The sequence below is a fragment of the Ammospiza nelsoni genome, chromosome 13 (assembly GCF_027579445.1).
Source record: "Ammospiza nelsoni isolate bAmmNel1 chromosome 13, bAmmNel1.pri, whole genome shotgun sequence".
NCBI lineage: Eukaryota > Metazoa > Chordata > Aves > Passeriformes > Passerellidae > Ammospiza > Ammospiza nelsoni.
The window spans coordinates 9,637,501-9,662,903 of record NC_080645.1 but is presented as its reverse complement, the minus strand read 5'-3'; the positions used below and the strand labels follow the sequence as shown (position 1 = coordinate 9,662,903).

At 44.0% G+C, this 25,403-nt stretch overlaps 1 protein-coding gene across 3 annotated transcripts in view; it reads left to right on the top strand.

Annotated features, from left to right (window-relative positions):
• Positions 1-25,403, top strand: part of ZNF423 (zinc finger protein 423) — a 225,754-nt gene that overhangs the window by 58,040 nt on the left and 142,311 nt on the right. The window contains exons 3-4 of one of the 3 annotated variants that reach the window (XM_059481589.1): positions 7,832-8,032; positions 11,889-11,969. In XM_059481589.1, the coding sequence (XP_059337572.1) occupies positions 7,832-8,032; positions 11,889-11,969 (282 nt within the window). Of the gene's footprint in view, positions 1-7,831; positions 8,033-11,888; positions 11,970-16,556; positions 16,726-25,403 lie in introns of those variants that run through there. The other 2 variants (XM_059481590.1, XM_059481592.1) reach the window with 2 other exon arrangements.

The following is a 25,403-nucleotide window of genomic DNA, read 5'->3' as shown; positions in this document are numbered from 1 at the left end:
AAGTGACATGCTTCTAGAGACAGAATAAAGAAACTCAATCTGAATGCTCCTATAGGAGATTTCTGCTATAATGGAAAATGAAATGGCTCACAGTTTGATCAATAAAAAAATTAACAGCATTTATTAAAAGGTTTCTCTAGTATGTTGACTAAAGGATATAATGGAAGTCTTGATCCAAGAAAAGCAGGGTAGTAGGGTGAGTTTGTGTGTGTGAGTGTGATGTGTAAGAATCATTGACTGAGCAAAGCCAGTGGGTTTCAGATGCTGGGTGTACATGGTTACACTGTTCTAGAGGGCTGGAGCCAGGACTGGCTGGATAAACAAACATCCTTCTGGGAGATGCTGCACACAGCCCTGCAGCAAGGCTGGATTTGCATGGAGGCAAAGATGGCAGAGTCTTACTTTCACTGGACAAACAGGGCACTTACACCATGCATACATATCTCTAACCAGATTATGGTGTATCTCTACAGCAGAGATAACAATGTAGAGATGGAGGTGGGCTCAGGTGGAAGCAAGGCACTGTAGGGCAAGAGGTTTATGTGTGTGATACCTGTGACTGCTACAGCAAAGGAAAATGCAATGGGCTGCCAGTCCTCTGCTTCATGTTCCTGCCACTTTCCATGCCTTTAAACTCCAGGTAGACACTTGAGGTTTTCTTAAACTGCTGCTAATTTGAGGAAATTGCATCCTGTCTGAAGAAAGATGGACATTTTCCCTGAGAAGTGTTGGTGTGAGTAAGCTAAAAGAAGGCTGCTGAGAGGCAGCTGTGGGATGTGCAGGGCTGTCAGCTCCAGTTCTGTGAGTGGTGCAGGGCCAGCAGGAGCAGGTGCAGTGCTGCTGCTGGCACCAGTTATTCCTGGGGTGCTTGGAACCCCTTTCTCCAAGAGTGTGGGTACCAGCAGATATAGAAGGAGATGTTGTACCCTACTGAATTAGTTTTTCTTTGCCAAATTGAAGAATGCTGAGAACTTTCCATTTACTTAGAAATTATTATGATTTAATACGAACTGGAGTGTAATAATGCTCTGATATGAAATGTTATCATGTGTGCTTCCTAAAATATCTGACTTTTGTGTATTTTATTCTTAACACCCTTCACATAAAACAGTATTACTGGTGTAATCTGTGCTTTGTCCCATGGGTTATTATGCAGAGACACCCAGCACTGAACACTCTCCCTCTTCCCTTGCCTTTCCAAAAGAAGCTCTTGCAGCCACTGTTGCTGCTTGTTGGTGGGAGCTGCTGTCAGAGGCAGACAAATGACAGCTCACAGGGGCTGCAGCGGCCACAGCCCTAGGAGGGCACGGGGAGGTAACAATATGCAATTTTCATGGTTCGAGGGTAGCCTTATCCTACTGTTCTTCATTACAGTACTGCCGTGAGATCAATTTTATTAAGTTGTAAGTCTTAGGAGGCCAACACCATTAACTACATGCTGGACCAAATAATTTTTTTGGTATTATGATTGTTTTTTCCTCTTGTTGAGGGAAGACAAGATCTGATGTGTGGATCTCTTCAGCCTGAGAGGAGCATTGCAGGGCAGCTGAGTGTCAGCAGGATTGTGTACCTGCACTTTGCTCGCTTGCCCTGTCGTGTAGTCGTCCCCTGTGATTTACCATTGCATGAATATACTGTGGTGTTCCATGCATTATTCCTTTCTGGCTCTTTGTTTATCAGCTAGGCACCTTTTTTCTTTACCACATGTGGTTTGACACCCTGTGAAAGTGGTATGCTGCACTGCATGATGGAGGACCAAACCCGCTTGCCTTTGATGCACGTAGTGATGGTTTGATGTGTGGAATGAGCTGCCTTTGATTCCTGGTCCTGGGGCTGGGGTGCAGTCCACGCTTTCTGACCTGGTTTGCTTGGCCAGAGCAGATTTTTGGCAGCTTTGTGTGGGTATGGTTGCAGAGGTTACAGCAGCTCACAGGAGGGCCCTGGCCCTTTGAGAGCTAGCACACACACATATCTGTGTTCAAAATAGAAGTGTTTAAAAAGGACATTCTTTGAAATGTTGAGGAGTCACAGAATGGGACTACCCAGCAAAGGCAAGACTTCATCCTACGATGAAGATTTGTTTAAGTTTGTTTGTGATTTAATTACTGAAACACTAGTGACTTTTTGGCACTTTTTCATTCTTTGATCACAAGTACAGAGAACTTTGCACTCTCTTTCTATGTTACAGAGCTAAAGACAATACTAAAATGTAACAAACCACATAAAAGTAGAAACCTCCCCCACACTGATTTGGCATTTGACACTGAGCAAAACATTCACTAACGAATGTTTAGATTAGGCTTTTCCTTTAAGTCATTTGTCTCTTTTGTTCTCACTTCCTAATTATGGATGAAATTTCCTTTCCTTTTGTCTTGCTGGGGTAGCCCTGTGGCCGCAGGGCAGGAAGGCTGCGCCCCTGGGTGGGCACTGCAGGGCTCTGCCAAGCCCCAGGAGGTGTCAGTTGTTTGCCAGCACCCATCACTCCTCCAGCAATTAGCTTTTGTTTATTCAGTACTTTTGTCACTTGTCCTGCATCTCAGGAAAACTTCTAGAAATAACTGCAGTCCTTTGTTTGTTTTTGTTGGGACCAAGGTGAGGAGCAAAGAGATGCCTCTTTTCTGCTCTTCATTTTACATTTTTCCTTCCAGCAGCCAGACCTGGGCAGTGCATGTCCATGTGGTGTAGATGTTTATGTGGTGCTTTACAGAGTGTCACTTTGCAGCCTTAGCTCTGTGTGGCAAAGTTTCTGGGATAGAAAGTGCATCTAGCACTGCTTCAGTGTGTGCCTGCTTCTTCATGGAGGCCCCATAATTGGACCTATTTAAGGCCAGGCATGACCCTGCACTAAATAGCATGTTCCGAAGAGCAGCCCTAGATTTAAAATAAATCCCAGCTTCAGAAATCCACAAGCTTAAAAAAAAAAAAAAAAAAAAAGAAAAGCCCCAGAAAATTTACTGGCACAAAGACAGAAAGGCTTGCCTACCCTGTATTGTGTTGACAGAATAAAAATTTTAAACTGTCCATAATTGATTCCACAGATGAAAAACTAAGCTGAGGTTGGTTTCTTTTCAGTTTTTCTGGCCTGTGTGTTGCAAGGTGTTACCCATTTCCAAGTGTTTCAGTGGAAATTGTAGGTAGGCATCAGCATCTTTCCAGTCTGGCTCTGGCCTTGCTCTGCCTTCAGTCCTGCCCCACTAAGCAAAGCCCCAAAGCATTTTGCTGTGCCTCTCATGGCTGGGCTGTCCCTGTGGTCCTGGGCTGAGGCTGTGCCATGCTGAGCTCTAAGCACAGTCCCAGCCTGGTGGCAGGGCTGTCTGTCCCAGCCTGGTGGCAGGGCTGTCTGTCCCAGGCTGACTGAAGCAAGGGAAATCTGCTCTTGAGCTGAACATGGTACATGTAATCTGTTTTCAAATATTTGGCTTTAGGAGCACGTTGTTCCTGTAACAGAGCTGTTTTGAACACAGCTCAGAAGGCATTTCTACTGACTGCAACTTTCAAACTGGGCCTTTGGGAATTCACTTTTTCAGCTTTGCCAAGTTTGCCACATTCCTTGGACCACCAGGTCAGGCAGGAACACTCCCAGTTCTTGCTTATGTCTCCTTTGAAATAGTAACTTTCTAGAGCATAAACTGGCTTGTATAGAAAAACTAAGGGTCATTAACAACATTAACTTTAGTGGCAATTAGAATAACATATTCCTGACTGTTGGCCAGATTGTTTAGGTCATAGGGTAAAATATTCTTCTTGTGTAAAGCCCTGCAGACCTTCCACTGTGCTACAGGGGAAAAGGGGGGGGGGGGGGGAAGAAAAACAAAAAAGCCCCCCTACCCCGTTTCCTGACATTTTGGGTAGTGAGGTATACTTTTAAGACTGACCTCTCAAATGGTATCTTCTCTTACTCATAAAAGAAGATTGTTAGAACCATCATTAGATATGGCAGGATCACTTAAAAATTACTCATAACACTAAAGTGTTACCCCATCTTTGGAACTGATCAGTGATCATTTATCCTGATCATTTATCCTGGTACTGCCTGCAGTTCCCTTCTGCTGGCATTTGCCTACAGCCTTGTGCTGAGCACACCCCACCAGTGTGAGCTGTGTGCCTGTGGTGCTGTGCTGTCCTCACAGTGGTGTTTGGTGCAGAAATTCCTCCAGGTTGATAACTGTGGTTATTGTAAAATGTTTAAGCAATCTAGATAGAAACTGCTTACTGTAGTTTGAATTAGGCTCACTAAAATCCAAGGCTTAAAAATGGAATCTTAAAAATTAGCTGTGGCAGTAAATGTATCTATCTGTGCTTGATGCCACAAGGCTACAGATTTTTGGAGGCTGCAAAGACCTGTTGGCTCTGGCAACCAAGAAGCCCCTTTGCTTGGTGGTGCACAGACATGTCCCCTCAGAGCCAGCCCCAGCTCCAAAGCCACCCCTGCTTGTGGTGCCAGCAGCACCTTGGCCTCCTGTGGTGACCCAAACCCCTCTGGCAGTGTGCTTGCACCCACAGGCAAGGTGCTCCTGCAGTTCCTGCCAGCAGGAAAACTGCAGGTTAAATTTGTGAACTGCTACAGCAGAGCTCTGCAGAAACCAGTTCCCGAGGAATGCTCGTGGCCTGCTGTCCTCATCAGGGAAACTGAGCTCATTGTGGGAGCAGCTGGGCTGCGTTTGAAGCTTTTCCTTGCTGGCTGGACCACCCATTCCCATCACTGCCTGGCTGCTGGGCTCCCCTGGGCAAGGAGCGAGCGTCTCCCCAGGGTGGCCCGCACCCCACACACCCTGCTGGCAGCCTGTGCTCAGAAGAGCAGAGACAAAGGTCAGAAACCCAAGAAACACCAGAGATTTTTCTCAGCACTGTTTGGTAATAGCAAGGCGAGCACACAGTGTGCAGCTCCCAGCAGAGGAATCTGAGGACCATTTTGTTTGAAGGACAGTAACACCGAGGTGTGGCAGACATGTACAATTCCTTCAACTTGCCAAAACCAGAAAAAATCCCATTGTAAAGCAGTGTTGCATTTGCTAAATAATTTCTGCAAGCTTCAGTCTTGTGTTATTTGACATACAGCTCTGTCAAGCAACGACGCTTTTGAGAAGTTGCCTAGAGGATCAGATTTCCCATTCAACAGGGAATTAAAAAACGTTTCTGGAATTTTGCTTTGCAGTGGGGAATCTATTTTCTTATCTCACATTGTACAATTTACTTTTCCTAAAGCAGTGTGCTAAATTATTTGTTATTGTTGGACTCGGTCGAGCAGCTTTATCCCTGGTGTAGTCACGAAGTATTGGAGTAAAACCAAGGATGAATTTGTCACAGTGTACTCAGCAGATCAGCTGGTCTTTAGGTTAACTCTCAAAAGACAGAATTTCTGCTGAAAATATTAATGAAGGTCCCTTAAAGCTGCCCAAAGTTGCCTAAAACCTTGCTTCTTCAGGTTGTGGCATAGTCAGTTCAGAAGTGCTTCCCCGAGGCCTTTGTCAGCAGGCAGCGTGGACACAGGTGCCAATTCTTTAGGTTACATTTATGTGCTTGGGCTCTTTTTGTAGGTTTCTGTCATAAAACTGGAGAGTTGACATTCTGATTTATTAACTATCAAGTCTGCAGGACATAGGCTTTAAAAAGATTGAATGAGCTAAAATGTTTGTGATTGTAGTCTGGAATGAGATACTGTATAAAGGTGTGCCAAGTAAATATGACAAAATGTAAGTGATAATTTGAATATATACATTAAATTATGTGTGAAATAAAGCAAAGCTGGCATAGGTCTAAAAGTGACTTAGTATTTGGTGAAGTAGTAATATAAGAGAACTAGAATTGTGGTTTTTTTTCATTACACGACATTTTTATTTAAGGAAGAGTCTATAAAGCATGAGGTTCAGTTAGTGGCATTTTATTGAATAAACATAGTATAGATGATGACTTACAATATGGAGTGCTTAGTGAGTGATACTTTTTATAGCTAAATCCTTAAATTCATTACTGCTGTGCAAGTAGCATATCTGATTTGGTAAGATGAATATTATATCTTGCCCTTAATGGAAATTTTGTAGTAGAAAGGTATGTATAATTTAGCAGTAAAAGAATCTGAAAATGTGCAGATCAGTTAACTGCTAGGAGGGAGGCACACACCAACGCAGGCTCTGATTTTTGATATTTCCATTGCAATTGAAAGGGCACGTCATGTTACGAGTGCTCCATGGAAAGCTGCAGAGTGTTTTACACCAGTTGATTTATGTTAGTCTGTGCAGAGCAGAAGATGGTATGAAATGTGATCTGGCTGGATAGTGGTAGCAGAGCTCTAGCCATGTGTGTCTGAATTGCAGTGCTTGTGGTAACCAGGTTTTGTCTTTAATAAATTTTAATTTCAGCTTTTCTTCATGTTCTCAGCATTGGTTGTCCTTAATCTTTTTGGCGCTGATCTGATTTTAGAAACAATTCATCCCTCTGTTTGCTGGTCCTTCCTTAATGGCTTAAAACCCAATGCATTCCAAACCATCAGGGTGGCATCTCCCTCCTACCTGGCTGAGAGCAGCTCCTGGGCTTTTGGGGTCAGCCAGTGTGTGAGGATCTCTTCTGCTGGCAGAGTCTGTGGTTCTGTTTCACTTTCTGAATGACTTCCCAAGTGTTCCCATCATACTGACAGGGTGTATTAAGAGCATGAGTTCTTGTGGAGGCAAGTGAAATAGTGCAGGTGTAGCACCTGGGGCTGTATCACCTCTGTTGGGGAACCTGTGTGAAGAAGAGGCAGATCTGTGTTTCAACTGGTCACCAAAGCCTGGCCACCATGGCTAGTGTCCATAATGGATGCTTTCCCTGCTGAGAGGGCAGCAGGGGCTTAGAAGGGAATTTTCAGCTCCATGGCCTCTCCAGAGAGCCCAAGCAAGGGTTGTCTGCAGTGCTGCATGGACTGGCTTTAGGCACATCTGGGTGTCCACTGTGGTTAAGGGGGTGTCCTGGAGGCGGGAGGATGTGGCTGCAAGCTTATCCCTCACCAAGGCCACTGAGGGTGCCACTGTCCTGGGGGGAGTGAGCAGCTGTCCTGCCACCCCCCTCCTGCCATGGCCAGTGGAGAGCCAGCTGCCCCCTGTGTGGAGCTGCCACCTGCACAGCCCTGTGGTGCTCGGCCCCCCACACTGGGGAGTTTCTGGAGTTGTCAGAGAGCTCGGTCTCCCTGTGCACAAATGCAGATAAAAACCGGGGGGGGGTTGGCAAAGATGCATGTGCTAGCCCACACTGGCCACAGACCAAGATAAAAAATATTGGAGGGACCTGAAGGTCAGATGTACTGTATCTGCTCTCAGCTAGGTCAGCACAATGTCAGGCTCATCTGCCCAACCAAGTGCCTCTCATTAGTTCAGCAAGACCTCTCATGTCCTGGGGTACGTGTGTGCTTTGGGATATTCAGCTAGAGCATCTTTTTCACTTGTTGTTACTAATATTGGGGCTTGGGGGCGGTGGGAAGAGGAGAGCACTGAGAATTAAAATTCAGCACATGCCTTTTCTTTGCGGGCTGTAATTAATCTTGCCAATTTTTAAAGCTTTGAGAATCTGGTTAAGTGATAAAACACTAACAACTTTATATGACAGAGTTAGAGGCTCCTGCTATACACCCACCAGAGAAGATTAGGAGAGAGTGTTTGCAGGATTCGCACTAAGCAGCAGAGAATACAGTTGAGAATTGTTGCACCACATGATATAAAAACCACATTAATATAATGAAAGGTGTCGGGAATAATGTGAGAGTGACTGTAATTAAATGTATCTTAATAAGCGCAACATCCTTCTTAAAGCTCTTATTTTTCAGACCTTTCAAACTTAGAGATGTTCTTGCTGTTGGCAGGTGGCCTGGGAGGAGAGCTGGAGAGTGAAGCGAAGGACAGCCGGGCCCTGGAAGAGAGGAACAGTGTGACGAGCCAGGAAGAGAGAAATGAGGAAGATGAAGACATGGAGGATGAGTCAATTTACACCTGCGATAACTGTCAGCAGGACTTCGATTCACTGGCAGACCTGACTGAACACAGGGCACACAACTGTCCTGGAGGTAATGTTAAACTAGCTTTACAGTTCTGACAGGTGGTTAGCTGGGTAATTGGACATAGCAACAGCTTGAGGCCTCAAGTGAGATTAAAGAATTAATAATGTAATTTTACAGTTAATGTAATTTTATTGTGGTGCCTTGGGTAGCCTTTGTTCACTCCTCTAATAAAATTAAAATAAAAGCAACAGCTTTCCAATTGGAATATGTCAGTAATAACGTTAGACAAAAATGTTGTGGGGTTTTTTAATGCTAGAAGTTTAGGCAGGTATCTTTCTCTCTCTCTCCAAATGTAGGAAGATTAAAAAAGTTAAATGACTGAAGTGTGCAAAACTCCCAGGAAAAAAGGCCTCTGAACCCCTAAAAGAACATGATTTCTGAGATTAAAATTCATAGTGCGAGTTCTGTAATCCCACCCTAAAAATACAGCATTCTCCCTAGGTTATTATTACATTGCCTTTTGAATTTTATGGAAGTGAGGATGGTATCAGCCTACGCTGATCTTGATTTTACTTTCTGTAAAGTAAGAACAAGCTCAGAGCACTGGTGTGAACAATTGCAACATACCTTGCTTTTCCAGGGCTGCCTCTGCATGGCCAGCAGTAGCAGCAGGTACTCAGCCAAGCACGCTAAGCCGATTTACAGGGGTAGGAAAAAGCTTTGCAGATTTTACCAAAGATTAAATAAAATCTTAGGAGGGGGAGTGCAGAATATGTTCATATGTATTTAAATCAGGGATTCTTATCTTTCACCTTCCCAGAGTTGAATACTCTGCCATCACATCTTCCTCCACACTCATCTAAATTATTTTTAGGCAGTTGCTGTTATGGCAGATGGGTAGGTCAAGGCTGGCAGAAGGCAGAAGGGTTAGTGGTTAGCTTCTCCTCTGGTGCAGCAGTATCCCATCATTTTTCCCCTGAGTGCATATTCCTCCTGGACACTTAATTTGTTTTGTAATTAGTCTATGTTTTCTGCTCTCCTTTTTGGGCATAAGTAAAATGATCAGCCAAAAAAAAAAAAAAAAATACAGGAGATGGAATACAGCAAGGGAGGAAGGGTCAGGAGGAGGCTTTGGCTTGGTCTGACTCCCACCCCAAGAGCACCCTCTCTTGTCTCACTCTGGCTTGCAGAGGGGAGGACTCCCTGCTCTTGTTCCCATCTGCTTGCTGGGAGGAAGGACAGAGGGATGTTGGGGCTTTTCCCATGCTTGCAGTAGGGTAGGGATTGCAGTCCTAAGCCTGCTCCCAGGGCTTCTTGCTCTGCACTCTCATTTAAGCCCTGCACAGGCTGCAAACTTGAAAGTGCGTAAAATCGAAAGGCCACTTCTTGCAGGGTAATTTCTCAGCCAGCTGAGAACCACAGCAACTGGCCTGAGACTTCTGCACATGGCACTCTGCTGCAAGGGAGTATGCAAGAAGATGTAACTTTCTATTCAGAAAACTCCTTGTTTTCCCAACGGGAAGGCAAAGGGCACAGCCCATGTGGCCACTGCTCCTTTCCAAGGAAGAATCGCCCTGGGTGGCCGCTGCTCCATCACTGCCCGCTCTCCTCACTTGTGCTGGGACGGCTGCTGGGGCTGAGCCCCACAAAAGGAGGCTCTTTTTAGCCCAAATGTCTGCTTGGGTCTGGTTCCCTGTGTGTCCCCAAACAGCTGTAATGGCACAATGGCAGAGGGCAGCGGGCACTGCTGACAGGGACTCCAGAGCAGGAATGTAAGGTTATGACAGGTGACAGCAGTGCTATCAAAAGGAGCAGTTCTTTTCCAGAGGCAAATCTGCATTAAAACATAGCAACCTAGAGATTCTATTAATGTAAATTCAGTCAGTGTTTTTACACCTCAGGTTTTTTTTTATCCTCAGTGTAGTATTCTCTTAGTGAGACTAAGAAATATAAATTATATTTTTAGGGATATATCAAAATAATTTTTCAGTATTCCCATTTGCTATTCTTGATTGCAGGTAACATAATTTTGTCTTCTTTTAATCTCTTCACATGTGTGGATGATTTACAAAGACATTTTGTCCCAAAAAGGCACTATATAACTATCTGCATATACATGAAATAAGTGCTAATTGTCTCCATGTGAGGATAATCCTTGTTCCAGAACTAGAGTGTCTGTTTTCTATTTTGTTTAATCTAGTGTCCTGAAGTGATTTAAAGTAAATAGGAAGATTGCACTCATATATTTTGGAATGAGAATGTTTCCATGAAGACAATCTGGAATATTGCTTGATATTCACATACCTTACCTTGGGGAAAAAACAACCCTTTCAGATACACCAGTTTGATGACATGGTCTGATAATCATGACGATTTTTGAGGAAAGCCTGCAAAATGTTTGTCTTTGTTCAGTTCATCTAAAAAGACTTGCACCACCTGGGTGAAAACATAAGACCTCCTTAGAAAGTGTGTTGAATTTAAAGATTTTACCCTACAAGAAGAGCTCTTTGTCTGTGTCCTTAGTTACCCTGCACTTCTTTTCCCTGTGATACCTGCCTTACACACCTGAGGGTGTAATGCAGTGCCTGACCTCTTGACAAGCTAGATTTTCATGTCTTAATCTGAAGCAGGGCTTTCAGTCATGTCTACATGGCTCCAGATCAATACAGGTAATATTTGTAGTGATAATATCACCAGGCTGATAATACAACATAACTAATGACTTCCTTTGGGATACTGAAGTTAGGAAGGTATTGTAGCTCAGGAGTGTTGCAGGATTACAAGAGATCACTCCAAAGAACAGGATAAACCATCTATTTCACTGGAATCCCTTAGAAATTCATTACAGCGTGCTGAAGTTATAATACAGTTTGAACACAGCTGCTTTGACATGTAAGGAAGTAACAAACAGCCATTCCCCTCCTTGCTTTTTCATGTATTTCAGACTTGTTTCTTTGAGGACAAAACACTGATGAAATCTAGACATCTCTGGTAGCATAGGTGCATGGCATTCCTTTTGATGTCAGTGTAGTAGAGATGTTCTCCTGACAGAATTAGGTGCCTTTTATACCTTTTGCTCATGACTGATGTCTGTGATTGCAGGTTGTAGGTTCCCAGTGTCTACTGGGATCTGAAAAGGGCCTAAATGGGGGCAGCTTGTACCAAAAGAACATCACAATTCCTTACTGGCTTATATCTTCTCTTGTTTCCCAGCTTGCCCCCGCAATCGAGCACTCCTGCAGCAGTCCTGCAAACAGTGCCTTAAACTGTTTCCTTTCGCAGCAGCATCTTGAAAAATATTCTGAGAACAAATAAAAACACCTAGTGTATACACTGGATGTGTTAAGCTTTTAAAATTACTTTAAAACTCACTAGTATCTCATATCCCCTAAATAGAGAGGGCTAAGTAATTGCCATTGGCATCATGTGCAGCCTTTTTTATGAGTTTTTGCATGCTGCTGTTATAGTGTAGGTGTAGCATGATGCTATCTTACAGCATTAGTGACAAGAGTAAAGAACTACATGTGGATTTACAACTTACTGTGTCCTACAACAAGCACCAGAGGCTCCCTACATCAAGAAACTATTCTGTGATAGATCACTGTCTGGTGGCTGGTGCCAGGTGGTTTGTTGTCTGACAAAAAGTGGCTAAAAAGTCACAAGCTTTGTCATTTGGCTTGTGTGTTTAATCCTGCATTAATCTGGGTTTAGCTCCAGTATTTTATTGTGGTTTTGTTTTGCTTCCTCCACCCCTTTCCTTCCATGGATCAGAATAGTCTCAGGTGAAGTTGTTTCTTCAGATTCTCAAGTGCATGTAGAGGTTTTAAAGCAAATTAGCACATCAGTGAAGCGGACAGAAGTAGGTTTTGGCTGGGTCTCTGAGCATTTCATGAGGTCCTTTCTGTTGTTGATAACTTTACAGGTTGTCTGTTTCAAACAGCAGCAGAGCTATATATGGATATTGCCAGCTTGGAAGCAGCTGATTTTTCTAAACTACTGTACGGTAGGAACTAGTTTATAATTAAAGTCTTGCAGTTGCTTCTTTTAAATGCCCTATAACTTGTAGGCTTTGAAACCTTTGAAACAAGGTACTGTAACTGTTTCATGCTAGTGTATAATTTTGCATTTTCTTTTATTTCACCTGCTACAAGAATTATAATTGCCATGCAACCCCATTTGTGGGATGCTTATCCAGAAACACATATACAGCAGCTTGTCAACAAGTGACAATGTCTCATAAATGTTTTTGTCAGGTGGCATTTTTTACTTCCCACTGACAAAGAGAGATGTCTTATGTGCATTTCCAAAACTAGCCCTTCCCAAAATTGTAATCTTTGTTTGCACCTGATTGGCAAATTAGTCCTTTTTCTCTCTTTTTGCTGCTGCTTTTGTTACATCCTTAAATTAATGAATTACTGATTGTCCTCTACAAAAGAAACTGAAATACAGTTGTGAAAAAGCAGTGTGGAAACTTAATTATACACCTAGTTTATACAGCTGTGTGTCTAATGACCTACTGGCCCTAATTACTGTGTTGTGGTTCAGTCTGAGTGCTCTTGTCCTTGCCAGAATTCTGCTCTTTTCTCTTAACCTGACTAGTGTTTCAAGCTTAAAAAAATAACAAGTTTCCTTTTTTTGTTCTTTTCTGCATTGTTGTGCTGAAATGCAGTTTCTCCTCTTTCCAGAGGTCATAGCAGTGTTTTAAAATTGGCACCAGAAAAGCTCAATAGTATCACAAACTGTAAAAACATGGATTTTCCCTGGAGTCCTCAGTTCTTGCTGTCCAGATCTGAAAATGGGCACCGGGGCAGTGTTTTTATTGTCAATCACTTGGAGGGCTTCAAGTGCAGGCTCCTGTCCTTAGTTTGTCACAGATGTCCCCTCTCCAGGTGCAGGGAGAGCACAGGGCTCCCCAGGGCTCCTCAGCCACCCTGGCTACAGTGCCCAGGTGCTGCACATCTCCCTGCAGTCGGAATTTGTGCCCTCCTTGCTGAGAGCTCTGAAACGCCACTGTTTCAGGGGTGCACATGGCTGGGTGGTCTGAGGTCTGGCTCCCCTCACTGCTGTCACCCCACATGTGATATTTGAGTTTACCTGGAGCTTCCCAGCCTGAAAAGAGCCTTTTTCAAGGACTTCTGCTTGCACGTGCCAGAAAATCAGTGCGCTGATAAGGAGCTGTGCTGACTGGCTTGCTGTGCAGGTGCTCAGTGAAATACGTATTTATTGTGCAGAACATAAAGCACATTTCCACATCTGAATGGGAGCTGAAGACAAACAGAAGCACAGCTGCAAATCTCATGTCAGACAGGGCCTACAGCAGCCCCGGCCATGCCGAGGTTTCGCAGCGCATCCCATGCGGTGCATGCTGAGGCACCAGCGCTGGCTCTGCCCCCGCACGTGGCAAATGTGCTTCAGTTCAGTGTAGTGTGCGCTGTGTGGTGTGTCTGACAAAGTGGTGCTGAGTGTTGTGCTCCCTGACAGCGCTGCCTACCCCTCAGACCAGAGGGTCATCCACAGGCAAAGGTAGGTGAGAGCCTGGGCATGCCGCCCTGCGCTCAGCCCCTTGGCGCCAGTGGGGCCGAGCCTCAGCTCTCTTTTCTCCATCTCTCCTGGATTCTGCAGGCATGTCAGTGCCTGTGAGGATTTATGGTGGGGGGACATGTGAATTCAAACAATGCCTGCTCGCCGTAAACACCCAGCTGGGGGTTTGCTCACAGAGGGTGTCCCAGGGCGGGAGCCCACAGCAGCTCTGTGCACGGGCTGGGCAGTGTGCTCGCTGATAAGAGAGTGCCAGTGCGCCGGGCGCCATCCCTGCAAATCACCACGGCCACCTTTGTGCCGGCCCCCTGGGGATGGTGGCGGGGAGGCAGCACCAGGCACTGTGTGTGCAGATAGGAGCGCTGCCAGCGCCGCTGCGGCCGGCTTGGTTGCACGTTACCAAAACCCCTGGCAGGAGGGAGGGAATGAGCTCTTCCCACCCCTTTCTCAGCCCCCACGTAGCCAGCAGTCACTGATGGCCTGTCTGTGCATTCTGAGGCTGCACAAAATTTCTTAGCCATGATGATGTCTTTCCTCAAGCAGCATATGTTTTTCACCCAGGAAGACCATTTTCCTTGTCATTTTTAAACATATGGCCCAGTGAGGAGCTGAGGATGACAAGTTAGCCTGCTTGTATTGGCAAGGGACTGTTTCATTCTTACTACTTTAATTGAGTTCTTTTATCTGCTTTTATCTAGTTCAAAAAGTAGTCTGCAAAGTAAGCACAGGTATGCGTGGAAGTGGATAAAAGAGAAAGTGGGTGCATGTTTCAAATGAGGCCTCTAAAAGGAAAGGTGTCCTTTGGGGATCTTGGACAGGTTGCCCTGGCTGGCTGAGAAGCCGGTCTCTTCTCTTCGCTGCACACGGGATGCACACGGACCGAGGCACCCCAAATGCTGTGAAGCAGGAGCTGTGCTGGGTGCTGGCCATGGGGCTCCTGTGTGCAGCAGGAGCTGCACTGGGGAGCTGGAGCCTGCCCGGGGGAGCCTGCTCCCCTGCACCAGCTCAGGCTCATGCAGCAATTCTGGGACACCACAGGTGCCGGAGTTCCACCTCCCCTTCTCCTCTTTCTTCAAATTTCTGTTTGCAAGGGCAATCCATTGCCATGTTACAGCAGAGGGAGGAGTGTGGGGGTCTGCATAGGGCAGGTTTGTTTCACAGCATACAGAAATCTAAGTAAATAATGAATGGGTTTTATAAAAAAAAAAAAAAAAAAAAAAGAGGAGGGAGGGGTTTCAGTGGAAAGAGTTCCTTCGTAGGCTGGAGCCTGGTGAGAGCTACAAGAGCAGCTGTGCCTACAGGAAGGAGGATCCCTGTTTGCCATAAGCAGGTCCCAGCATTCAGAGGGTTGTAGACAAAACTCAGTATATGAAACTCAATTCAGAACTGCAGTGAGGATAGCCTGGAGACTACAATAGATATGTGCTTGTTACAAAGGGGCCTTTAATAAAGCCTTAGAGAGCTGAATGGAGGATGTACTGGGGTTGTCCTGTCTCAGATGGACAAGAGCATGGATTATTTCTGGGTAGGATTTTGCTGAAGGGCATGCATTGCCTTCCTGTGGGTTGTTGAGGGACAAAACTCATGGCCATATCAACAGCCTTGGCAGATTCAGAGCCATTGAGATCTTCAGACTGCACATGTAAGCGGTGAAAAAGACATGCACTGAGAATTTGGGGTTTTTTCCTGATTTCCTCCCCTGTCCCATTGCAGACAATTGTGTAAGTACTCTTCATGTAAGGATGGCTACACTGAGCCAGCCTCATGATCCCATCATGCTGTTTCCCCAGAATGTTTTCCTAGCTGTCAACAAACTTATCTAAGCACTTTGTGGTGCTTTTTATTTAAATTATTCAGACACTCTTCTTCCATGAATTTCCATTTTGAAGTGTAGTTAGCTTTTCCTGTGGTGGGAATCCAGAGTTCAACTACACATTGGGGAAAAGCATCACCTTTTGTTCACTTCACTTTTGTCACCTGCTTTCATTTGATACTCTCTGGTTCTTCTTGTGAAAGAGACAGTGAGTAATTGCCCCTTTCCCACCTTCTCCATCCCCTCATGCCCAAGCAGGCTTCTTTTGCTGCTCCCTCCTGTCTCTAAGCCCCTGTTTGCAATCTTCTTGTTGATACCTTATGTACCGTGGCTTGGAGTAAGAGGGATGTGGTGAGAGAGGGCTGGTGGGAGAGTGATGGGGTCAGCTTTCTCCTCCATCACTTGTGCCAGAGATGAGGACATGTTGGTGTGTCTGTCCTAGCTCCTGAGCAGGAGGTGAGGACTTGTCCTAGTGTGAAGGCCTGGCAGACAGAAAGATGGTGTCTGGTCATGTAGGGGAAAAACAATTAAGACTTCAATGTTTATTAAGAAAAAAGCAACCAGCAGTGCATTTCAAGCACTCATCACACAGCATAATTTTGCTGTTGGAAGTAGTAGGATTAAACAAGTCTTTCTAATGTTGATTTCTTTGAATTGCGGCATATAATTAAAACGAAATCAATTAAAAACGAAGGAAGTGTGTGTACAAACATTGTCAAGAATTCCTATCTTTCATTTTTTAAAAACAAGCTCTAGAAAAAATCCCCACAGAAGTTCTGTAGTGCACATTTGAATGCTTTTGTTGTAGCCTCATTAAACTTGGCTTGTCTGCAGATACAGCTGGCATGTTATTAACTGTGCTCCAGGCTTGGGGAAGCCAGAAAGCAGCCTCCACCCCCTGGTGCCGGCTGGCTTTAGGGAAACGTGCCAGCATGGGTTGGTCCTCTTCAGCTGGCTGGCTTTGGGAGCGCCTGCTGGAGCATCCAGCGTGGGCCCCGGGTGCGGAGCGCGGGCTGGGCCTGCTGCAGGGCCGGCCGGCACCGTGGGCTCCGGGGCCTTGCCTGGTGGGAGCAGCAGGGACCCAGGCAGGTACGAGTCCTCCTGGGGCACCCTCAGCCACGTGCCTGGGTGCTCCGTGGGCGTCTCACGCCTTCCTTTGCTGTAGGCTGGCGAGAAGCAAACCAGGGATCATCTGCCAAGCGGTTCCTCTGTTCTCAACAAACCGCGTATTGGACTGAACCACTCCAGTAAACTGAATAAGGGAAATATTTTCTCTGCACCTGCTGGAGAAGCTGTTGCTCTCCAAGCTGGGCTTGCACATCAGAGGACCTCCATCAGAGGTCCAAGCAGCTTCTGACTTCATTCAAAGCTTTGGCAGCAAGCGTGTACATTTTGAATGCTGTTTCGTGTAAGTAATTTTAATAGGCGCTTTTAATAGTAGCGTAAATGTTATAATTTCATATTCAGTTTAAAATTGTTGAAAATATACTCACTAGAAATTTAAGTAAATTAAATATAGGTAATGTTATTCAAACATCTTGCTTATTACAAGCAGTTTTCATTGTCTTAGCTAATGAAAAATTGATTTGGCATTTTCAAGGCACTTGGTCTGTTCATGCTAAATACTTTGTAGGGCATTTAGGCACTTTGTAATCTTTAAACAGTCTTACAACCCCTTCCTGACAATTGTTCCCCTTCCTAAAAATTGGTAATCATCACAAAATTAAAAAGTTGTCATTCTAATTTGACTTAAGTTTTGACTGCTACTGGACTGCTTCCTTCCTCCCTTCCATCTCCTGCCTTATGCTGGTAAAAGGTTTGTGTTGTCTTGGGGAGCTGACATTGCTGACAATTAAAGGGATTGATTTTTAGTCTGTGCATCTCCCAGATCTGGTGCCCTATGGAGCTGCACAAGCTTTATGCCAACATGAGGGGAACGAGAGGTCAGTGTTTGGGGGAGAACTCAAGACCTTCCCCATTAATACCTTGAGTTATTTTGGATGAAAATTACTGTGGCTGCACTGATTTGCCTAATGACATGCATGAAATTGGTGGAAGAGCCAAGGTCTTTAATCCAGGTGGGTTTTGTTGCTGGTGACATCAGTAATGGTGGGAGTGAACTTCCTCTTGAAAGCATTATTTTTTTGGTGTCTGGGTCCATCTCTTCCTTAGGCTTCCTTGAAAATCGTTCTCAGCCATAGTAATGAAAGACTTTTTGGCTCCTCTTTTTGTTGCTACTCAATTACTGTTACACTTGCTGAGGAGGACATAAGGAAAGGCTGAAGAAACCCATTGCTTTTCTCTTCTCCAGGGAATCTGTTACATTAAACATTTGAATAGATTTTTGAACATAATTCCCAGTCACTTCCTCTACAGTGAACTCAGTTCACTCATGCAGACTTTGTACTTAATGATATCTCTTAAAATAAATGAGATTTGATATAATTTATACTAAATGGTCATTTTAGAAATCTACATCTACTAATTATTCATTAGAAAATTTGGAAAGACAGAAGTAGAGTTAATTTCCTTTATGAACTTGCAGTCTACAGAAATATAAATACACACACCTGTGTTTATTTTCTTTGAGCAAAACTGTATAGAGGTAATTTATTGGACTCCAAGAGTAGTGTAAGCAGGTTTGAAGTACATTATTCAATCTTCATCAATCAACCATAGCAACCAACCAAGCCCAAACCAGCCAAAAATCCAACATGCATCTAAGACAGTTATTTATGGTAGTAGCTTGTGGTCTGTATCTGCACCATTTGGGAATGTGCTTTTGTGTGTTCTGGCTGTGTGCTTGGAGTGGCTTCTCTCTGTCCTTCCTCTCCCTGTTGTCTGTGCATGTGTCCCTGTGGTCCCTCCTTGAAGGCTTTTTCCCTGCTTGCTCCTTTCTGGACTGTCCCATTTTGCATCTTGTTCCCAGCAGTCTTCTCTCTGTTGTTGTGCTGGCATTGGCCCTTTCCCAGCCTCACATGTAACAGTTATTCACAGTTTATCCATTTAGGTGACACTCTGCTGTGTTACTGGTTTCTCCTGGACTCTCAGCTGCAGTTGCTCTCTTGTCCATTGTCCAGTGCTGGCTCTTCCTTAGAGCTCTGTGCATGTGCAGAGCCTTCCTTGAACCATCCTGTGAGGACTGGCAGATCACCCTGGGGTGCTGGGAGAAATCACACTGCTCCATGTGCTGCTTCAGAGGCAGACCCAGCTAGGTTCAGATGAACTAAACACATGTGCTACCCAAATCTTTGTTCACAAAACCCAGAAAATGATTTAATTTGCATTCAGACCTCATCCAGATCCAACCTGGGCAGCTGCTTGATGTCACCTTACAGCCCTTCACAGCTCTTTCCTCTCTTACAGACACTTGTCATGATTTGTTTTACAAGAGCTGTTTCATGTAGGAACTGTATTCCAAGGAGTTTCAACGGTATTGAGTGTGACTGGGTTTGACTTGGACCAGGCCTCTGGTACATCTAAATGAAGCAGATAGTATTCCTTGCTTTTTATGGAGGACAGACTGTTATCTTTAGGAGGCAGTCATGATCCTGTTGCACTCTTCTCACAAAATAAGACAAATTCAACCCAACATTTAAAACAAAAGGAAACAGAGTAGGATTTTGTCTCATAGCTTAAATGAGAAAATAGTGAGTTTTTGTCTGCCAGAAAACTGGAAATGGGAGGGAAGATGTTTTCTTTTGATAACTACGTATGCATATATGTATCTGTGATGTACAAAATGCCTCATTTTAGGTTAATCAGTTCAAATTTGAAGACATGACTAGCTAAAATTGACTATTGAAAATAACATCATTACTTTGGGGAGAATCTCTCTCAATTAGAAGAGAAATGAGGAAAGCCAATTCTTAACAGCAAGTTGGGAGATTGTGATTTTTGTAAGTGGCACTGGAGTTGGAAAAAGTGCAATCAGAGTTAGCAAAACTCCCTGTTTTTCCAGAGGCTGCCCCAGTAATTGGCTGTGCATGTCTGGATTGCCGAGTGACAGGCGGGAGGCTCTGCTCTCTGAGAGCTTGGCCTCTCTGAGCAGAGAGGAGAGGAAAGGAAGGGAGGATAGGGAGAAAAAACAATTTGTGAACTTGCCCCTTTTGAGATAGCAGCTGCTCTTCTCCTGTGCCCAGGATCATTGAAAACAGCCAGCAGCTGCATCCCACTCTGCTTTTGCTGTCAGCCAATGTCACTGCAGAAAGCTCTGTAGTTTGAAGGAGCCGCTGTTTGTACACAGGGAGTAGAGGAAACCCATGGAAATTTTGTGGTGTGTGGGCTGCTCTGGATTTTACTGTGAGGATGGAAGAACTTCACAAATGTTTTAAATTAGGCTATCCTTGATAAGTCTAGTGGTATGGACCCCAACCAAAGTTTCAGGGGGAAAAATAGTTGCTCTGTTAAAGCAGACATGAAAAACAATGAAGGGCTTAACTTTTGTCCTGAGGGTGATAAAACAGCACCACACAGCTGAAAATCAATCTGACCTTCACCCACGTGATGCTGTTGTCTCAGTCTGTCTTTCATTTCCTTTGGTTGAGTGAAGGCCACGGCATTCAGTAGGGAGAAAAGCCAGAGGGAGGTGTGGAGAATCCTGTTTTCTCTGGAAAGGCTTCGGTGCTTGCATAAGTTCTCTCTATAAAGTGAGTTGCTGTAAAACTTTGAATTATTTCATTAAATTAATTTTTTAAAATTATTCTTCTCTTAATAGGCAGCAATCACATTAAAGTGAAGAAGATATGTGCTGTAAAAAAAAAGTGTTTGTGATATAAAATATTCTGTTTTAATTAAACCTAGAATTAGTTGATGTTTTGAAATGAAGGCTTCATGCAGCAACAGGAAACTTGCACATTCATTTAAAACATAGAAATTTGTACCCAAAGGGGAGAAAAAAGGCAATTATTTTTTCCTGAGATATTTGAACATTGTGTTGTGAGGTTTGCACAAACAAAGAAAAGGTACCCAGATACCAAGATATTTACATAAATAAATCAACAATTAGGGCTTGTGTGTAAGCAATATTATTGATTTTCAAAACAGAGGTACAATTTCTATTCGTGAATTACTCATTTTACACAACATCTTGCAGAGGTGGTTCTCACCTCATTTTCCTCAAGATAAGGAAGGAACTGAATGAATGGGTAAAATCTGTGCAGAATTTAATTCTACTAAACAACAGAATCAAGCAAAGGGAAAACTAAATGCATAAGCACATCTTGGTGTTCTTTTTGACATCTTGAAAGCAATTAAAAGTGCAATTCGTAGCTGTTTGTCCAATCTCCTGCTTCTTCCATCCGTGTTCAATTTAAACACAACCCAGAATCAAGAAGTTCCCAGCTATTTCTCTTGGAAAGCAGTAAGTTTTCCACACTGATTTTACAAAACTAAGATTAATGTAAATTCTGCCTACCCTGAACTGCAGTTTTTCTGATTCATCTCATTACACATGGATAATGTCCTTTCATATCAGTCATAAACTACTCTGTTACTTTATATTTTTGTGTCATATATTCCCTAGCTACTGTAGCACAGAGACAGGGAGGGCTACCTGTTATTTTCTTTGTTCAATAATTGTTGCCTGTTTTAGGAAGGTCTATAAGAAAAGTCTCTTGTTAAAAAGATAATGGCAGAGATTCGATGTGGCTGCAGAGATGAATCTCTGCTTCATAAAGGTTAAGAATTCAACAGTTTGTTCATTAATCTATGTGGAATAATGGATATGAATTTGTGACTGTAGCATTTTTTTTAAGTGTGGTTTGTCTGATGTACCGACCATTGCATATGCTTTTACATGGTATTAAAAACCCCAAAATGGTAAACAGAAACGATGTTGGGACCTTTCCCTGGCAAGCTCTGCTACTCAGGTCTCTGTATGATATGCCAAAATGCTATTTGCATAAATATAGAATTTAATAAGTTATCATTCTGATTAACGTCATTAACTGCTTAACTACTGTAGAAATTGGCTTCTAAAGTTGCTTGTTGGTAGCTGTTGCTCTCCACGTCATTCCATTTGCTGTCTCACTGGGGATAATGGTATGCAAGGGAAAGCAAGAAGGTCAAGGATCTTTTTGTTTAGTCTCTTTGCACATTAAAAGTTCTATTATGTGTTTGTATTGCATGTGGTTTCCAGTTGGTTGGCTACAATGCTTTCAAGATCCATTGATGATGAGTTTGTGAGGCTAAATATATCTTGTGGATTATGACTACCAAGCTATCACTTTGTGCAGCAGTCAGGGCCAATATTTAACAAGTGTTTTTCAGAATGAGGAATTTTGAAATCGAGTCAAATGATCTTACAAAAGGGGTTAACAGAAATCCCAATACAGAAGATGACAGCAAATGCTAGGCCTGTGCTAGCTGTGGGGGTGTTTGGGGCTCTGCTGTGCTGTTTGTGGGGGAAGTGGTTCTTAGGCTGGGGTTTTTATGGGTTTTCTGGATGTGGCGGAGGGCTGTGGTATTGTTGTGAATGACACAGTGGCCACAAAACTGAATGGGTTGAACAAGAAAGTGATGTCCTCTGCAGCCATCCCTTCCTGTCCCTGGCAAGGCGTGGGTGCAGCGCGGTGAGGCTCCTGCTGGAGTGCCCCCTGACTATCCCCTGTCCCCCGTGGCTGGCAGGGCAGGCAGGCTCCGCTGGGACCTCGCTGCTGCTCCTTGCCCGACATTTAAGGGAATGCAAAACCAGACTGCAGGATGCAGCCGCGTCTGAACGCCTGGCACAGCCGCCTTGCTTGTTTTCACTCTCTCGCTAGTAGACTGACCTTTTAAAAAAACTGTTTCAGCTGCTGTGAAACACTGACAATAGCTTTAATAGATTTCATTTTAGAATTAAATAGCTCTGGTTCCATTTCGATAATGTAAACTAGCAGCCATGAGCATGCTTTAGCTGATTGTTTCAGGCTGTGTACAAACCCAGGCAGACGTCACTGCCTCCTTGCCAGGGGTTAGCGCAAGATGCTCGCTTTCTTTAAAAACCAAAGCAGAGATTTTATTTTTTTTAAGCAATTTGTGTTCTGACTGACTTCTGAGTACCTTCACACCTGTCAAGTGAATCCAGTGTGCTTGTTCCCAAGGGCAACCTGACATCTGGGAAATTCTGCCTCAGCCCCAACTGGTCCCCTTTGAAGCACCTTTGGTATTTTGAATTGAAATTGTGTTACACTATCACACATCATCCTTTCCATTATTCTGTTCTGCTCCAGTATACCTGTGCTTTTATAAATTTCAGTTTAAGTCTCACTCTTGGGCTGTTTCAGGAGTGTTGCAGTTATCTGTGTTGCTTTTCACTGTGGGGCTGGTAAGCTCAGAAACATCTGCAGGCAGGGTCAGTCCAGCTTGCTATTCTTCAGAGAATATTTACAAAGTTTCATAAGGCTTGGACCCATACCCACACCCATCCTAGATGCAGTGTCTACAGATTTATCCCCAGAGCCTCTTACAAGCATTGCTTGTATTACTATCTAGAGCTATCCCACTGCAGAAATCCTCAGGAGGGAGAAGTGGACAAGAGTACTTAGAAACATCTGTTAAAAATTCAGACAAACACTCCACTGTCACTAGAAGCAGTTGGGATGGGACGAATGAAATTTACCATGTGGTGCTACAACAAAAAAGGGACTTTTTTTTGTTCCTTCACTTTTCCTTTAAAATGGATAGTTTGGTCGGTAGATACAGAAAAATGCCTCTGCAGAGCACACTTGGGGTGTATAGTGCTTGTAACCAATGTCACAAACTGACTCCACAGCCAAGCCTTGTGGTCTTGTGGGAGTGCTGTTTCCCGAGTGCTCACATTTGATTCATCACACGCTTTCTACTTGTTTCAAGAAACCCTGCATTAATTGTGCAGACCTAGAAAGTGGTGACATTAGGAAATAAATTGACTTCAACATGACTTTTCCATTGCTTAGGCAAAAAAGAAGAAAAAGTTGCTGTAACAAATCTAACGGATGAATTCTCTAACTGGTTGCTCTTTTGTGTGTAGCTACATTCTGGATTCAGCGAGTACTTGATAAATATTGTCATTTGTCCTTGATGATGTGTCATGAAGTTACAGGCAATTTGGCAGAGAAAGTAAGTTTTCTTGAGTATGAGGCCAGACTTGTGATGATGTGTTTCTCCACTGAAGTCCAGCTCAGCCCTCCACCCGACCCCATTCCCCACAGAGCACTCTCATCCCCCCTTCCCCATCCCCTGCTTACCAGCAGGACAAGAAGCAAGATGGGCTGTGCTGTCTGGTGGGGTGACACATGTGTGCTGATTGCCTGGGACTGGCCCAAGAGCAGGGATAAGTGCTGACTCTGCTCTTAGCCTTTCTCTCAGCAGAGACATGAACTGGGGTCTCTGCCCTACCCAATCAAAGGCACGTTTACTGATCTTAGAGAAACTCAATTTCTATCTGAGAAACTCAATTTCTCGTAGCCCTGTATCCCCAGTATGGTGTGATTCAAAAGTTAATAGGAAGGGACAAACAGTTAAGACATACGACAGGCAATATGATGACATAAACCTTGTTTTCTTAGGATGCCAGGCTGAAAAAATGAACACAAAGCTCCTGAGAATAACGGAGTCACTTCAGATTGCGACTTGATGGACAATGTTGGCTTTGTTATCACTCTGCAGGTAGCGAGGGGATAGGGTTAGGGAGAATTTCCAGGAAAGTAGGGGAGTTGTTATTAGAAGGGTAAAGCTTCCACTGCCACGCATCCCCTGTAGTGGACCCTGCATTACCCTGGTCCCTCCTCCTTTTAGGAGCCTTTTGAGGAAAAGTCTTCTGTGACAGGAACATCTCTCAGGTCCTTTAATCTGCGAACTGCCAGGTGAAAGAATGGGGCTAGGGAACAAAAGACGCTCAGATACTGCAGACAAGCTTTTGTAGAATCTGCCACGTCAGCTGTCTCTTATAAGGTCTGCTGTATTTTCTGTTGATGGTGCTTTTCCCCTGAGGATTTTCCCACACCTGGGAGTGCCTGCCATAAGCTGCACTGATATTTTCCTCAATGCCTTTCATTTCTGTGTACAGATGGAGCTGGGATATCACACACTGTCCTTGTCCTTATTCTGTTCTGCTCCTTGGCAGTCACAGCTTTCCTGGCTGGAAGCTTTCATCCCACCTCCCTCTCAGCCCTTTCCAGGAGGGGCTTTGCAATTATTTATAAGCTAGCTTGTCCTGTTTTCTGACATTTTCAGTGTAGTCTGTGGAAGAGTAAAGCTAAGTATGTGTTCCCTGGTTTTACAGGGAGCAGAAAATTTGAAGTAAATGTTGGTGGTCTGAGTTAGCAAGATATTTTTTGTTTTTTAAGGTGTGGGGGACCCTCCCTTTAAATCAAAGGTCCTCTGGGTGGAAAATATTCCAGTGGCCTATGTCTTGCCTTTAAAGTGTTTGGAGATCCTGGAGGGGCAGGCAGCTCACCTGCATGCTTTTCAAGGGGAGGCTGGCTGTCCCTGCTTATCTTGTATTCCTACTCCCCATCCCCAAGTGAGTTTTCTGTCTCCTTCCTCTTGTCACATGTCAGAATAAGACATCCTGTGATTTACCTCATTCACCTTCCACTTGCATGCTGAAGCTTGAGATTTTCCACAGTACAAGAGGCAAGACTATAATGATTTAGGCCTCAGCACTGCTGGAGGCATCTTTAGATTTTTTGTCTGAGATAAATTTCTATTCAGGCTGAAGAGAGCAGCATTTTCTTGCTATGCTGCTGCAAATAGGTGGGAGGAGTGACTAACTTTTCTTCTGGAAGTGTAAAGTGGAGTGGCTTGTCTGCTGCCCAGTGCTACAGATGTACTTACTTGTACAGTGTATGATGTACTCACTAAGTCACCCCCTCCTCCACCACATTGCTGTTTTGGTTGCCTACATGCATATGGGAGTGAGAATTATAGGTCTCCCAACTACCTTCTCTTCCAAAGATAATTAAAAATACAGAGTCTCTTCTAAAGAGAAATGTATACCCTCTCCAACCTTATAAATACAGAAATAGAATTTTTTTATCTTGCTTTCAACCAACGTTAGATAAAAACTGATGGTTTTATCTGAATCTCACTTTGAGTTTTTCATTAAAACTGTTCAAAGCAAAC